The 15218-nt window shown below is 42.9% G+C and overlaps 1 protein-coding gene across 1 annotated transcript in view; it reads left to right on the plus strand.

Moving 5' to 3' along the window:
• The window catches only part of LOC125298810 (pleckstrin homology domain interacting protein), an 81869-nt gene that overhangs the window by 10156 nt on the left and 56495 nt on the right, over nt 1-15218 (plus strand). The window contains 5 exon segments of the mRNA XM_048249677.1: nt 299-459; nt 11755-11976; nt 12524-12624; nt 12860-12930; nt 14625-14725. Coding sequence (XP_048105634.1) covers nt 299-459; nt 11755-11976; nt 12524-12624; nt 12860-12930; nt 14625-14725 — 656 coding nt within the window.

Here is a 15218-nt window from a genome sequence, read left to right on the forward strand (position 1 = left end):
CTCCTGTACCCCCCCCCCCGCTTTCTCTCTCTCTCTCTCCCCCTCTCTCCTCTCTCTCCCCCCTCTCTCTCTCTCTACCTCTCTCTCCCCCTCTCTCTCTCCCCACCCTCCCCTCTCTCTCTCTCCCCCTCTCTCTCTCCCCCTCTCTCTCTCTCCACCTCTCTCTCACTTGCTCTCTCTTTATATATGATGCAGTAGGCTTGTTTTTCTTGTTTTCTTGTTTTGTGTTGATGTATGTTTGTCGTTGTATTTACTTGCTGTATTTTTCTTGTGCGTGTGTGTGTGTGTGTGTGTGTAGTGGAGACATCTTTCAGTCGGCGTCTGAACGGCGAGTACCGACTGGGTCAGCTGGTGCCCACTGCGGTGTATCTGCACATGAAGATGCACAAGAGGATTCTGGGACACCTGTCTTCCGTCTACTGCGTGGCCTTCGATCGCACCGGCCGTCGCATCTTCACCGTAAGAACAAACATGTGTGTGTGTGTGTGTGTGTGTGTGTGTGCGTGCGTGCGTGTGTCTGTGTGTGTGTCTGTGTGTGTGTGTGTGTGTGTGTGTGTGTCTGTGTGTGTGTGTGTCTGTGTGTGTCTGTGTGTGTGTGTGTGTGTGTGTGTCTGTGTGTGTGTGTGTGTTAGCACATTCAAAAGCAGAATGTGTAAAGAGTATTGTTTTTTCGTTGTGTCTTTGTGCGCTGCAAGACTGCTTTTATCTGTGTATGTATTTGTCTGGTCATTAGTGGCCAATCAAAATGCAGAGAGAGTGAGGGAGGGAGTGAAAGAGGGAGATGGGGGAGAGAGAGAGAGAGAGAGAGAGAGAGAGAGAGGGAGGGAGTGAAAGAGGGAGATGGGGGAGAGAGAGAGAGAGAGAGAGAGAGAGAGAGAGAGAGAGAGAGAGAGAGAAGGGGAGGGATGGAGATGAGGGAGAGGGAGGGAGGGAGGGAGGGAGGGAGAGAGGCAGAGTGAGGAAGGAAGATCGGAGAGAGAGAGGGAGAGAGAGAGGGAGGGAGGGAGATGGGTGAGAGAGGCAGTGAAAGAAAATGCAAAGAAAGTGATGTGGAGAGAGAGAGAGGGAAAGGGAGATGGAAGGACAGAGGGAGATGTGGAGAGAGAGAGATGTGGTCACAGAGAAAGAGAGAGGAAGAAAGAGATGGAAAGAGAGTGAGAGAGATGTGGTTAGAGGGAGAGGAAGAGGGTGGTGGAAAGAGAGTGAGAGAGATGTGGTTAGAGGGAGAGGAAGAGGGTGGTGGAAAGAGAGTGAGAGATATGGAGTGAAGGCAAGAGAAAGAGAGACATAGATGTTACGAGTGTGTGTGTGTGTGTGTGTGTGTGTGTGTGTGCGTGTTCTCGGTGAGCTGTGAGTGTATGAGTCACACTGTTGATATTTTTAATCTTTTTATGATTGATCAGGAGCGCCTCAATTGTCTCACAGCTCAGGGAAAACTCCCCAAGAAACTCATCTGTCATAGATTCTGCCGTGTGTGTGTGTGTGTGTGTGTATGTGTGTGTGTGTACGTGCGAGAGACATAGTGAGTGACACAGAGAGTTTGTTTTAGACCGCTTTGTAGTGGTCCTCTCTGTCTAAGTAATTGTGTGTGTGTGTGTGTGTGTTTGTGTGGGGTGTGTGTATGAGACAGAAACAGACTGAAACAGTTATTTAAGTACTTTCAGCTCAATAGCCTATGGACTATGAAATTGGCTTATTGTGTTGTGTGTGTTGGTGAAACGTGTCGTTGTACTGACATGTGAGCATGCAGTGTCTTAGTGACACTTTGGGCTTTTGCACTTTTGGTTCCCTTTGGGTGACATTGGCACGCAGTAATTGGTCAGTTTTGGTTCTCTTTGAGTTAGTGACATTGGCACACATTAATTGGTCAGCTTCAGTTATTGGTTGTAGTTGAGCTTCTGAAGCTTTTTGACATGTGCTGAATAACACGAGAGATATGGCATGACATGCAAATTGCAGATGTAGAAGGAAAAGACTTTTATTTATTTACTTAAAAAAAAAAAAAAAAAAAAAAAAAAGGATTTTTACTATGGAACAGCTTCTGTCCAAAATGTCTGTTTTTGAAGTGGTCTGGCTTACTAAAATACTGCTTTAAATCCTTCTGTTGTCCTGGAGAGGTTAACTGAGCAACATGGAGCGGTACATGTTTTTATATGAACTGGAAATGTTCCCAGATATACATCTAGGGCTGAAACGATTACTCGAGTAATTAGAATAATTCGATTACAAAAATGATCAAGGGAAATTCTCTGCCTCGAAGCTTCGTTTAATTCCTATCACTTGCGCTATGTGGCCTACTCAGCTCAGGGATTATTGCTTCACACGGACTGTTATTACTGACGCGCACATCACTTTCAGAATTAAGTGGACGAGATGACAGAGAGCCAAGAAACCGTCCATAAAAGGCAGAGAATGGCCAAAGTTTTGGGATCATCTCAAACTTAGACAAGGTGCAATGTGTCCACTGCAAAGCAGAACTGGCGTAGGCCAGCACAACAGCACGTCATCGATGATTCAACATCGAGCCAAAAGCACCTCACCAAGCGTAGCCGACAAAAGGCAACGTAAACACTGATGTTAGCTGATTTAATGTATTAGCTAGTTAGAACGTATATGTATAAGTAAGTAAAATTTGGTCTCTGCATCTATCCCAATCCGTGAAATAGTGAAACACACTCAGCACACAGTGAGGTGAAGCACACACTAATCCCGGCGCAGTGAGCTGCCTGCTAAAACAGTGGCGCTCGGGGAGCAGTGAGGGTTAGGTGCCTTGCTCAAGGGCACTTCAGCCGTTCCTACTGGTCGGGGTTCGAACCGGCAACCCTCCAGTTACAAGTCCGAAGCGCTAACCAGTAGGCCACGGCTGCCCCTAATTGCCGTGTTTGTAGTTGTAGCGGCATTGTAGTTGCTGTAGCCTAATGTCGTGAGTCGATATGATGTTAAGTTGTGGAAATTTTAAGTATTAAACTCGTTTATGTAAAATTGCAAGTGAGCAATACACCAAAAAACCTCATCACACACACTCATCTCGTCTTTCTCTCTCTCTCTCTCGGGCACGCACGCACACACACACACACTCCCGGTGTTAGGTTAGGCTACTTCACCTATCGCCTACCCCAGACATAAATATTATAGCCTAAAATAACTGCATTACTTCAAGTCAAAACTGTAGTTTTTTGATCAAAACAGTTTTGCCGCTTTTGAGGAAATATTTGCTGTTCTTATGCGGGAAATACAGTATTTTGGACATTGAAAACTGGACACTGGAAACTGTATTGTACTACATAGTAGCCTACTGCAGAAATGCAGTATTTTATAAAGTACTGCACTGTATACAACACTGTCAAAACTGCAGTTATTTTTTGTAAGGGAGGTTATTTGGTAGTATTGGTAAATGCTGCAGATGCACGCATCTACATAAAACAGATATATTAATTTACTTTGAAGTGACTAGGGGTAGTTTACAGTATGACATTTGCTGTGCATATTAATAAATTGCAAATAATAACACAAAATTATTTTTTATCCGATTAATCGGTGATTTGATTAAAAAAAGAATCGATAGCTGCAGCCCTATATACATCCTTGTGCAAGTAAATCGAAACAAAACATGAAGGAAACAGGGTGTATTTCTCCAAAAGGCAAAGGGGTCAGAAGAGAAAACAACATCCAAGAATGAAACATAGTTTGTACAGAGCACCAGGGAAGGAAACATAAAGAACACACACATGTACAAAAATGCACACACACATGTACAGAACGCAAAAAGAACACACACATGTAAAGAACAAACATGAAAGAACACACATGAACGAAGAATGCACACATGTAAAGAGCAAAGAACACACACATGTAAAGAACACACACATGTAAAGAACGCACACATGTAAAGAGCAAAGAACCCACACATGTAAAGAACACACACATGTAAAGAACGCACACATGTAAAGAACACACACATGTAAAGAACACACACATGTAAAGAACGCACACATGTAAAGAGCAAAGAATGCACACATGTGTTCTTTGGGATGTCCTGGGTTGTGATGTAAAAATGTGAGTGTGTGTGTGTGTGCATGTGTGTGTGTCTCGGTCTCTGTCTGATGCAGGATGTTGTGTCAGAGAATACTCCATTTTCCAAACAGCAGCTTTTTTAAATCAACAGAAATGGCCGAATAGTCAGGATTAGCGTCTGTCTCTCTTCATTTCACTCTCCCTTTGCCTCTCCCTACCTCCTCTCTCTCTATCTCTCTCTCTCTTTCTTTCTCTCTCTTTCTTTCTCTCTCTTTCTCTCTTCCTCCTTATCCCCACATTTCTGCCTGCTGTCTCCTAGAGATGTCTCTGTGTTTTTTCTGCTCTCTTTCGTCTGTCTCTGTCAATCTTTTTTTTTCTTTTGCTTTCTCTTCTCTCTCATCCCCACTTTCCTTCTCTCCTCCCTCCCTCCTCTCTCTCTCTCTCTCTCTCGGGGAAGGGGGTGGGGGCCAGGGAGAGGATTGCATTTCTGTCATAGCATAGCGTTTCCTTTTTGGCGTTGGCTGTGTGCCAAAAATTTAAATCGCCCTCTTTCTCTCTCTCCCCCTCTTTTCTTTCTTCTCCCTTGTTCTTTTGCTCCCTCGCTATGCGAAGACAGCTTAATGAGTACAAGTGTGTATTTTCAGAGCTCTCTCTGTGTGTGTGTGTGTGTTTGAGCAACATTTTGCAGATAAATATCGCACATATTTGTGTGTGTTTTCTCCAGTACACACATGCCAAAGTTGTATATGCACCATCATACTGTACATACTGTATGAATCCAGGTCTTCCCAAAGTTATGAATCTGGATCAATAGATTTGTGCTAAGTGATAACTGTCAAAGAAATTCTGCATTCTCCTGTGTGTGTGTGTGTGTGTGTGCCTTTGTTAAACAGCACTGCTCAAGTTTGTGCTTTGAGGCTTGATCTGGATGTGGTGTTTTGGTAATTTAGCCCAGTTTCCACGGCAATACAGTTGAGAACCCACCACCCCCTTACAATCTCCATCACCCTTTAACCAATCAGCATCCAATATGAGCTCTTTAATAGAAATAGGAGAGACGCCCGCAGGCATCGTGTAATGAACTCCATCTCAAAAATCACTCTCATCCTCTGTCAGCCACACAAAGGGTTGCAGGTCAATTCTGTTTAAACACATTTGCGTGGGGCTTTTTAATCAACACGACCACATGCATCCAGATAGAAAATGCACCCACAACCAAATGCTTTTGGGGCCAAACAAACCTGTTAATGGATAGATGTCAATAGTGAAGGTCTAGCAACAAGCAATAATCCGTACAATCAGCAAAGCCTTCTGCCTTTTTCCTCTTCAGTGTATTAATCGAATCAAATAGTTTGTTGATGTATGGATGGATGGATGGATGGATGGATGGATGGATGGATGGATGGAGATAGATAGAATAATAGAAGATTTGATGGGCGATGGAGGGAATGAGGGATAGAAAGATAAAAAGACGGAATGAGTGTAATAAAGAAAAGTACTGTGGAAGAGAATGGAGGGGAATATTTATTACTCACGGCCTGCTTGTGGTTGTGCTTTGCTTGCTGTTGTTTTTTGTTTGCTGTTGTTGTTTTGTAAATGAAATCAAGACAACGACTACACAATAGCTGTCCTTTTCGAAATGGAAATGATCGGATGGAAGAGTGGGCTTCACTCAGTCAGCATACTTCACCGTTCAGAGTTCCCTAGATTTTATTAGGCACTTCTATATGCCTCAGACGAGCACAAAACGATAGATGGGGGCGCTATGGGGGCCCCATAGTGCAGTGACACCCTCCGTGTTCTTTTGCCACGCACGGGCCCAGTGCCTACCACTAGGACCCAGGGTCGCGTTCGGCCTGAAGTCATTTCCTAAATCTGCTTCCCATCTCTCTATTTGTCACTCATTTCCTTTTATAAAAAAAAAACAACAAAAAAACGCTAGTGTTTAGTGTGCAGTCATTGGTTTGTAAATGGGAAACAGAGAGATTCAGACCAAACCTTACACTATTCCAGCCAATCAGCACGGTGCCTCAAAGCTGAGGGGAGGGGTAATATAATTGACACAATAGCGATTATGACCACTGGCATTCTGTTGGTTCTGTTGGTCTTGCAAAACATCCCGTCTCGTGTTTTTAGCCCTGATAAGCTTTTTTTTTTACCTTTAGCACCGAAGCTTTTTATCTGTGTGAGTGGGTTAGTGTGGCCAAGAAAGCCACGTATGGGTTCAGTCCGCGGTCTCAGCGATGTGGCAGAGAGCTTGGCACTGTGGCAAAGAGCAAAGAGCTCTTAGTAAGATGTCACATTTAACTCTGGTCTAATGTCATTGTGTGATCAGCCCTCTCCACCTTGGCTAGAGATGCAGCTCAGTAAGTGTGTGTGTGTGTGTGTGTGTGAGAGAGAGAGAGCGAGAGAGAGGGAGAGGGAGAGAGAGACCTAGCTCCATTTTTCACTTCTCTCTCTCTCTCTTTCTGTGTGTGTGTGTGTGTGTGTGTGTGTGTGTGTGTGTGTGTGTGCGTGTGAACTCTGCCTAAGGGGTAATCCACAGCCTCTGCTCTTTAGACTTCTGTGCCAGTGAGCTGCTCTGGACTTACCTCTTTGATAGCAAGGTTGGTGTGAATGCGTGCACACACATGCACACACACATATACACATATACTCAAACACACACACACACACACACACACACACACACAAATACACACACACACACACACACACACACATACACACACTTACAAACACACACACATACACACACGCACACACATAAACACACACATACACATACACTCATATACTCAAACAAACAAACACACATACACACACACTCACACACACAAACACACACACACATACACACACCCCTCTGAGGACAGAGGAGAATAAAGTAAATGAGCCTGGGGTCACAATTCACTCACACACCTGCAGGCTGCCGTGTGTGGTGTGTGTGTGTGTGTGTGCGTGCACGTGTGTGTGTGTCTGTGTGTATGAGAGAGAGAGAAAATCTATTGAAGTAGATGACTGTATGATAACTACACCTTCAGTCGTACAAACCTGATCACCACATTGTCCTGTACAGAGATGAGATCACTAAACCCTTCTTGCTGTTTTCAGTGACCCTTAAAGGAGAATTCCGGTGTGATATTGACCTAAAGTGTGTTGAAACATGATACCGAGTGTGAACGTCTCATAGCTCATCTCGGCTTGTCCCCTGCACTCAGAAATCTGGCGCTAGTTAGCCGATGCTACCACCATTTTTTACGATGGGGGTACCTCGGGCATCGGCCTAGCCATGCAAATAAATCACTGTTTTACACCATTTACAAGGCTCAAAGTAGCTCCACACTTCATTGGTAGACTTTCGAGGGCCTTGACATTTAAAACGAGACATTGAGAAAAATAATTCCGTGGAAATGCATGGATTCCAGTTGCTGCTACTGGAAGCAACTGGAACAATGCATTTCCACAGAATAATTTTTGGAATCTGAAAACAATCGGTTTTTGGTAGCTGGAGATGCCACACCCTGTAGCTAACGCAGCCAGGCAGCTACAGTGCTACACTCTGTGGGCATGTCCAGGTGGGCTCCCAGGTACAGACGGTTCGCTGTGATCCTAATTTGAATTTGAGTTAAGCCTTGCAGCTGCCTTTGTGAAATAATAAGCTTGTGTATGAAATACACATGCTTGTGTCAGATGGTGAGGGAAACTCTGACATTATTATGGGATTCTCATTACTGTGTGATAACTACTTAACTACCATATGCACTCTAATGCCTTCTGGAAGGTGCTAGAGGTCTATCAAGGCCCGCACTTCCAGACTCCTGAAGAGCCACTACTCCTCTGCCATCAAAGCACTTAACTCTGTCTCATATTTAAGCACTGCTGCAAGATACAACTAGCCTGGAAAATCCAGACCCTGGTAATCTAGAAAGATTAAGGGTCTGGCCACGAACAATGTAATGGCCCAACTCGAGGGGCGGCAACAAGCATGCATTTAAAAATCTCACTGCACGCAATTGGATAACACTAGACCATGTTTACTGTCCCCCAAAGTTGCAGCGCTGTCTAAATCAGTTTAGCTGGTTCCCAGGAATGTGGGGTAAAAGTAGCATGCATCATTGCTCATTGCCAGAGTAGACACTGGCAATGAGCAATGATGCATGCTACTTTTACAATTCCATTGTGCTCTCGCGAGAACTCTGGATTTCCAGGGTAACATACAACTCCCCCAACCTAGTGACCTCTGCATGTCAGTACATCCTGTGGAATATGTATAGTGCAATGTACTTACTATCAGTGCAATGTACTGACTATCAGCAACCGTGACATTCATTCATTCATTACTGATATATGTCTGTGGGCGGGTATTGGTTTTGTATCTGAGTGTACACTTACTGTGTAACCCACATACATTACTCTTTTGAAATCATACTTGTTCTTAATATTTTTTATATTGTATGTGCTAAATAAACAGTGTATATTTACAGTATGGGTTGAATCTGTTTGAAGAGTCTATTTGTTGTTTCTGCTCCACTCTGTGTAGCGCCTAATGCCCTATGCAGACTACATGATTTCAAATTTGCCACGATTTTGACGTAGCCAACAAATTTCTGTGCCCAAATATGAAAAGTCGGGAATGATACCGAAGGGGGTAGCGTCTTGTAATATAAAATATTAAACGACCCGCGATTTACTGTCTGCAACGTTACACGACTCCACGACCAAAAGTCTAGCATGTCAGAATTTCTGGGGAATCTCCTACGACTCCCGTGTTAACACGGACACTAAGACGAGATGCGAGGAGAAGGCTACGATAGATAGGCTACATGATCTTGTAATGTGGCCAATCTCCTGACCAAGATGCAGGCAAGAATTGCATAGTCTGACATGATCGATCATAAAAGACCATTGTGTAAGACAAAAAAATGGTGTAATCTGCATCGGCCATTAAGGAGATGATCTGAATGTCACTGTACCACTGTGCAGTAACAGTAAAGGCATTCTATTTTATTCATTCTATTCTATCTGTTCTATTCTATTCTGTTCTATTCTATTCATTCTAATCTATTATTACACGGCTCTTCATAATGTTCCATTCACTTGAATGGGCCTTCCCAACGTTCGGCGGTCTGCTAATTCTGAATAACAGACCATTGCTAAGTATAACAGACCGCTATCAAGGAAAATGGGCTTTGTGCTTCTATTTCACGTCTTTCATATTACTGAAAATATTACTCAAAATGGGCTTTGTGCTTCTATTTCACGTCTTTCATATTACTAAAATATTACTCAATATTTTGTTGCCGGTGTTGATTGCTTTAGTGGGTAGCCGTGTAATAAGCGGAATAATGTATAGAATGCCCGGTCATTGGGCGGAACAAGACGCCCTGTCTTGTTCCTCCGCTGCGCGTCGGGGTCCAGTCCGCCCTGTCGTGACCTATTTCCAGACAATGACCGGCGTTCTATACATTATCCCTTACTTAATTCTACCATACTGTCATTAGATTATTTCCAGAGTTGATGATCAGAGATAGATCAATGCCATGCTATGGGTGTCAGTAGTTGTCATAGCAGCACTTATAATGTGCCTATGTCATACACTGTTAAGCTGTAATATCAACGGTTGTTATGGGAGTCATTATTTACCGTAAATGTTTAGGGTGACATGACGTTGTTATATTATTTGAATGAATCTGTCATAAACCTTATAATGGTACATGGCATTTGCACAGACATGTTTATGGCTTGTGTTAGGATGGGGGTCCAACCAGATGCGTGTGTGTGTGTGTGTGTGTTGTGTGTCTGTGCATGCGGATATGTGCACTGGTGCTAGAGATGTTGCTTTTACATGAGCCAACATGAAACATGTTAAAATAAAGTAAGTGTAATTATGTAAGTGTAAAATTAGACAAAAGTAAAAAGTAAATCACGCAGTAACTGTTTATAGGTCCAAAATAGCTTGAAATCAGCTTTTTAAGACTACTAATGGACATCTTAAAACAGCTTTTTTTTTAAGATGTCCATTAGTAGTTTTTTTACAACGCATATCACAAGCAAAATAAGCTGTAAACACCATAATAGTTGAGTATTTCTGGTTTAAATGGGCCGTGCGCTAGTTAATGTTTCAGAATAATGAATCAAAACAGACTGTCGGTGTTGCATGACTGACAACAGATGGAACCCAATCCTGACTTCTTTGTGGGGGTTGAATTTTTTAAATCATGTCTGGAAACATGATGGCTTAAGTCCATCTTTAAATAAAGTCTTATTTATCAAGTAAAAAAAAAAAAAAGTTGTGATTAGCTTGCTGTGTATTAGTGAGTGCGACCAACGGAGCCTCATCAGCATCTGCTCAGCATTCCGAGCCCCCCCACCCTCACCGTGCTCTGGTTAGCAGCAACAGAGAGGGAACAGATACTCAATACTCACATGTCCAGAGACGTGCAGTCACACTCCGCCAACTATTCTGCATGCAAGGTTGTCAGCAATGGATTTAATGTATGGCCCAACTTTTGATAATGGCAACAATGTTGCAGTGGAGGTGCATAAATTTCTTTTTAGATATGGAGAGTTTGTCGTTAGTTTCACTTTTCTGAAGATGGGAATTATCATAATGCATGTAGGGCATAGACTTTCTAATTCAGTCGCACTAAGAAAACAAAGCGAAACCGGACAGATAATTAAGTAAGGTAGCCATTTAGAACCTTACAGTAGTTTCCTGTGTATTAGCCGCATTGTGTATAAGCCGCAGGACTGTTTTATGCAAGTTAAAAGAAACAAAACCATATTAATATCATATTAACTGCCCCCGTGTATCAATCTCATAGCTGAAGAAATGTTGCAAAGTCAATGTATAAGCCGCGGCTAATAGTTGGGAAATTACGGTATTCTAGGTCAGTGTGGCATCAAAATGAGTTTAACACACTTATTTTAAGGTCTTGTTGCTTTGACATCCCCCCCTGGCGTCCTGCTCACAGCTGCAGTATGGCCAAGTGTGATGTGCCGGCACTAGGGCTACACAATTATCGCAGTTGCAATATGAACCAACACAATTACCAAATCGCAGAAGCTACATATAATCGAGCACAGTTCATTCTGTCACATTATGACTTTTATATTAATCTCATCCTCCTTGACTATGCCACTTCTGGTTGATGGGTGTGCATAGTGGGGGAGGGGCATAGACATTCTGATTGGTGAGCTTCATGGTCGGTCGGGGGTGCTGTGCTTCTTATGCACCAGGCCTGCTCACCAATCAGGGGCCACAATTTAAAGAGACATTTAGAATATTGAACTGAATCAATTCATTGACATTCAAAAATCATATCGCAATATCTGTCAGAAAAATCTGAATTAGATATTTTCGCCAAATCGTGCAGCCCCAACACACAGACATACACACACACACACACACACACAGATCCATCGCAATTAAGATATTTTCCCAAATCCTGCAGCCCTAGCCGGCCCCTGGTCTAATAGTGCTGTGTAAATGTAATCATACCTAATGTGACATTTACGCTTGTACATAACACATAATAATGTTCGTTTCTCACTGCACAGGAAGTCACAGTTGGACCTTTCAGATGCAAATACTGTATATGTGTGTGTGTGTGTGTGTGTGTGTCTGTGTGTGTGTGTCTTTTTGTGTATGTAAGTCACTTTGGATTAAAAGTAGCTGCTAAAGCCCCAAAGAAACTCGATATACTGATGTGTGTGTGTGTGTGTGTGTCTGTGTAGGGCTCAGATGACTGCCTGGTGAAGATCTGGGCGACGGATGACGGGCGTCTCTTGGCAACGCTGCGTGGCCATGCGGCTGAGATCTCGGACATGGCGGTCAGCTATGAGAACACCCTGCTGGCCACTGGCTCCTGTGACAAGACCATCCGTGTGTGGTGCCTTCAGACATGCGCTCCACTGGCTGTTCTAGAGGGACACGGAGCGTCCATCACCTCACTTCAGGTACACACACACACACACACACACACACACACACACACACACACACACACACACACTCACACACACACTCACACACACACACATACTCACGGGTAGATGTACACAGAAACATACAGACCCACACATACACGTGCGCACACACACGCACACACACTCACTTACACCCACACATACAGACACACTCACGGGTGGATGCACACAGAAACATACAGACCCACACATACACGTGTACACACACGCACATACAGACACACACACACACACACACACACACACACACACACACACACACACACATTGATTTTGGAAAATGTCTTTAGCTGTGAGGTTAATGCTTGGGGAATGCTTTTCATGATAAAAGCACAATCTGATTCTGATCCATTGGGCTCTTGGGCACTGTGGGTAATACACATGTGTGGCTTTTGTTTTCTTTTCATTTCTTTTCAAAACACTGTCCTGCGGAAATGACTGTATAGTTAATGTGAGTAATATTTGTGTTTAACATTTGTGTGTCTTTGTGTGTGTGTGTGTGTGTGTGTGTTTGTAGTTCTCTCCTCTGTGCAGCGGTAGTAAAAGATTCCTCTCCTCCACCGGTGCTGATGGCTCCATATGTTTCTGGCAGTGGGACGCTCGCACACTCAAGTTTGGGTAAGACACATACTGTACACACACACACACACACACACACACACACACACACACAGACACAGACACACACACACACACACACACACAGATTTGCATGTAGGTGTGTCCATATGCACATAATACCTGCATTCACCAAACACACTCTCTGTATTGTCCATTCACTAACTGAAGCATTTCTGTTTCTGTGCGTGTGTGTGTGTGTGTGTGTGTGTGTGTGTGTGTGTGTGTGTGTCAGGCACAGGCCCAGTAAGTTTACGGAGCGTCCTAGGCCGGGGGTGCAGATGATCTGCTCGTCCTTCAGCGCAGGTAAGCCTTCATCCTGTCATTCGTCACCATAGAGACAGAGAGAGATTGAGATTTGATGTCTGTGTTTGAGAGTTGATGCTGAGATAAAGATTTGATGTCTGTGTTTGAGAGTTGATGCTGAGATAGAAATTTGATGTTTGTGTTTGAGAGTTGATGCTGAGATAGAGATTTGATGTTTGTATTTGAGTGTTGATGCTGAGATAGAGATTTGATGTTTGTGTTTGAGAGTTGATGCTGAGATATTTTTGAGGGGGGGGACTGGGACTTCCCATATCTGGAGTGAGCCTATCGTCGATTTCATGCGAGCTTCATAGGCAAGTAATTGGCCTCTCTTTGTGCTATTTTTGAAGACCTACCTATCAGTTGTTTCTGAGGGCGGGCTTTATCTCTCTCACTTTCTGTTACGCATAGCCTGCCTGCTATGGCCTGCAGCAGCGATATGACCAAGGAAAAAAAGAAAATGTTAGCTAACAAACATGGGCCAAATGCTACACTAAAGTGCATCTCTGACTATAAACTCGAGATAATATTGTTCGGCTACTTTTCTGCTGCCCTCGGTGGGTTAAATGAAAGACTTGCTGAGGCGAGGTTAACAAGTGTTTAGGCGACTCGCAAATTCACGTTCCCGCAGCTGGCCGCTTTGAATTGCTTTGCGAAACAAAACGAATCTGCACTGAGTGCGATTGTTGATTAATTCTTGATAATTAGCGCGCAAACAAGCGAGACCTAGGCTTCTAGATTGACATAGTGCACCTATTACTGAGACCGGCCCCTTTAGTTGGAATATGTGATCATTGCAGCCTCAGTAGACACGAGAAGAGCAGGAAGACACCAACATAACATGAGGGATAGATGTATTTCTTCACAAAAAAAAAAATCAAATAATAATAGATTGAAAAGAGGTACTAAATAAACCGGACAATTGACATGCTAGAATAGAGACCAGAAAATGGACATCCACAGTCCCTTTCAATCAACACCAGTGATTTCTATAGATAAGGATTGTCAACATTTATGTTGTTTAGTCTGTTTTTGGCTGCATACATGAAGGCCAATGTGAGCAATGTTTTTTCCCTGGTTTGAGGTAGTACTCAAGACATTTATTCAAGGATGGCAGGTCTGAAAATATCTTCTCCATCATCAAGTTATTCAATTAGGCTAAACATGGCCTTAACTCAAAACAGCTGGTAGACCTACTGTTAGGACTATGTCATTTCAAAATGTAAGAGTGTCAATGCAGCCATACTTTCGGGGTCTTTCGGAAATATGTCACCTTTTTCAGCCCTTCTGAGTTTGCAGGTATGATGTTTACAATGTACATGTAAATAAATGTACTCAATAAATAAATATATTTACTAGATTTGTGGGTGTTGTTAAGTGATAAGTTTGTATTTAATTGAGTGGCTGTTTATTTATTTATTTATTCCTGTTTGCCATAATGATGGTCATGATGGTGTGTGGAAAAAGGACCTGCTGTAGCTGAAAATGGAGTGTGTTATCGGGCCAGGGATTTACGTAATGATGCTGCTTAGTTTAGGATAGATTAGTGGAGCTCTTCCAGAACGCATTCATAACTAGGTGAGCTGTTTCAGTTGTATTTGATGACTGATTGGTTGAGCTGTCTCAGTAGTATTTGATTGATTGGTTGAGTTGTTACAGAAGTTATTGATGACCGATTGGTTGTGTGCTTCCAGGTGGGATGTTTCTAGCCACAGGCAGCACAGATCACATTATCAGAGTCTACTACTTTGGGTCTGGACAGCCTGAGAAGATTGCTGAGCTGGAGTCCCACACCGTAAGTGTGTGTGTGTGTGTGTGTGTGTGTGACACCCGGACTACACGGGGTCCGCAATTGAAGCGCTCCATTCGCGGCGCATAGAAATAGTTTCCTTGTGCCAGACTGATTGATCTCTCTTTTGTTCTATACCATTGATCTATTAATCGCTCTTTTGTTCTATACTATTGATCTATTGATCTCTATCTATTGATCTTTTGATCTCTCTTTTGTTCTATACCATTGATCTATTGATCTCTATCTATTGATATTTTGATCTCTCTTTTGTTCTATACCAACTATACCAATCTATTGATCTATTGATCTCTCTATCTATTGATCTTTTGATCTCTCTTTTGTTCTATACAAATCTATTGATCTATTGATCTCTATCTATTGATCTTTTGATCTCTCTTTTGTTCTATACCATTGATCTATTGATCTCTATCTATTGATCGTTTGATCTCTCTTTTGTTCTATACAAATCTATTGATATATTGATCTCTATTGATCT

Source organism: Alosa alosa, chromosome 8 (genome assembly GCF_017589495.1).
Source record: "Alosa alosa isolate M-15738 ecotype Scorff River chromosome 8, AALO_Geno_1.1, whole genome shotgun sequence".
NCBI classification, from domain to species: domain Eukaryota; kingdom Metazoa; phylum Chordata; class Actinopteri; order Clupeiformes; family Clupeidae; genus Alosa; species Alosa alosa.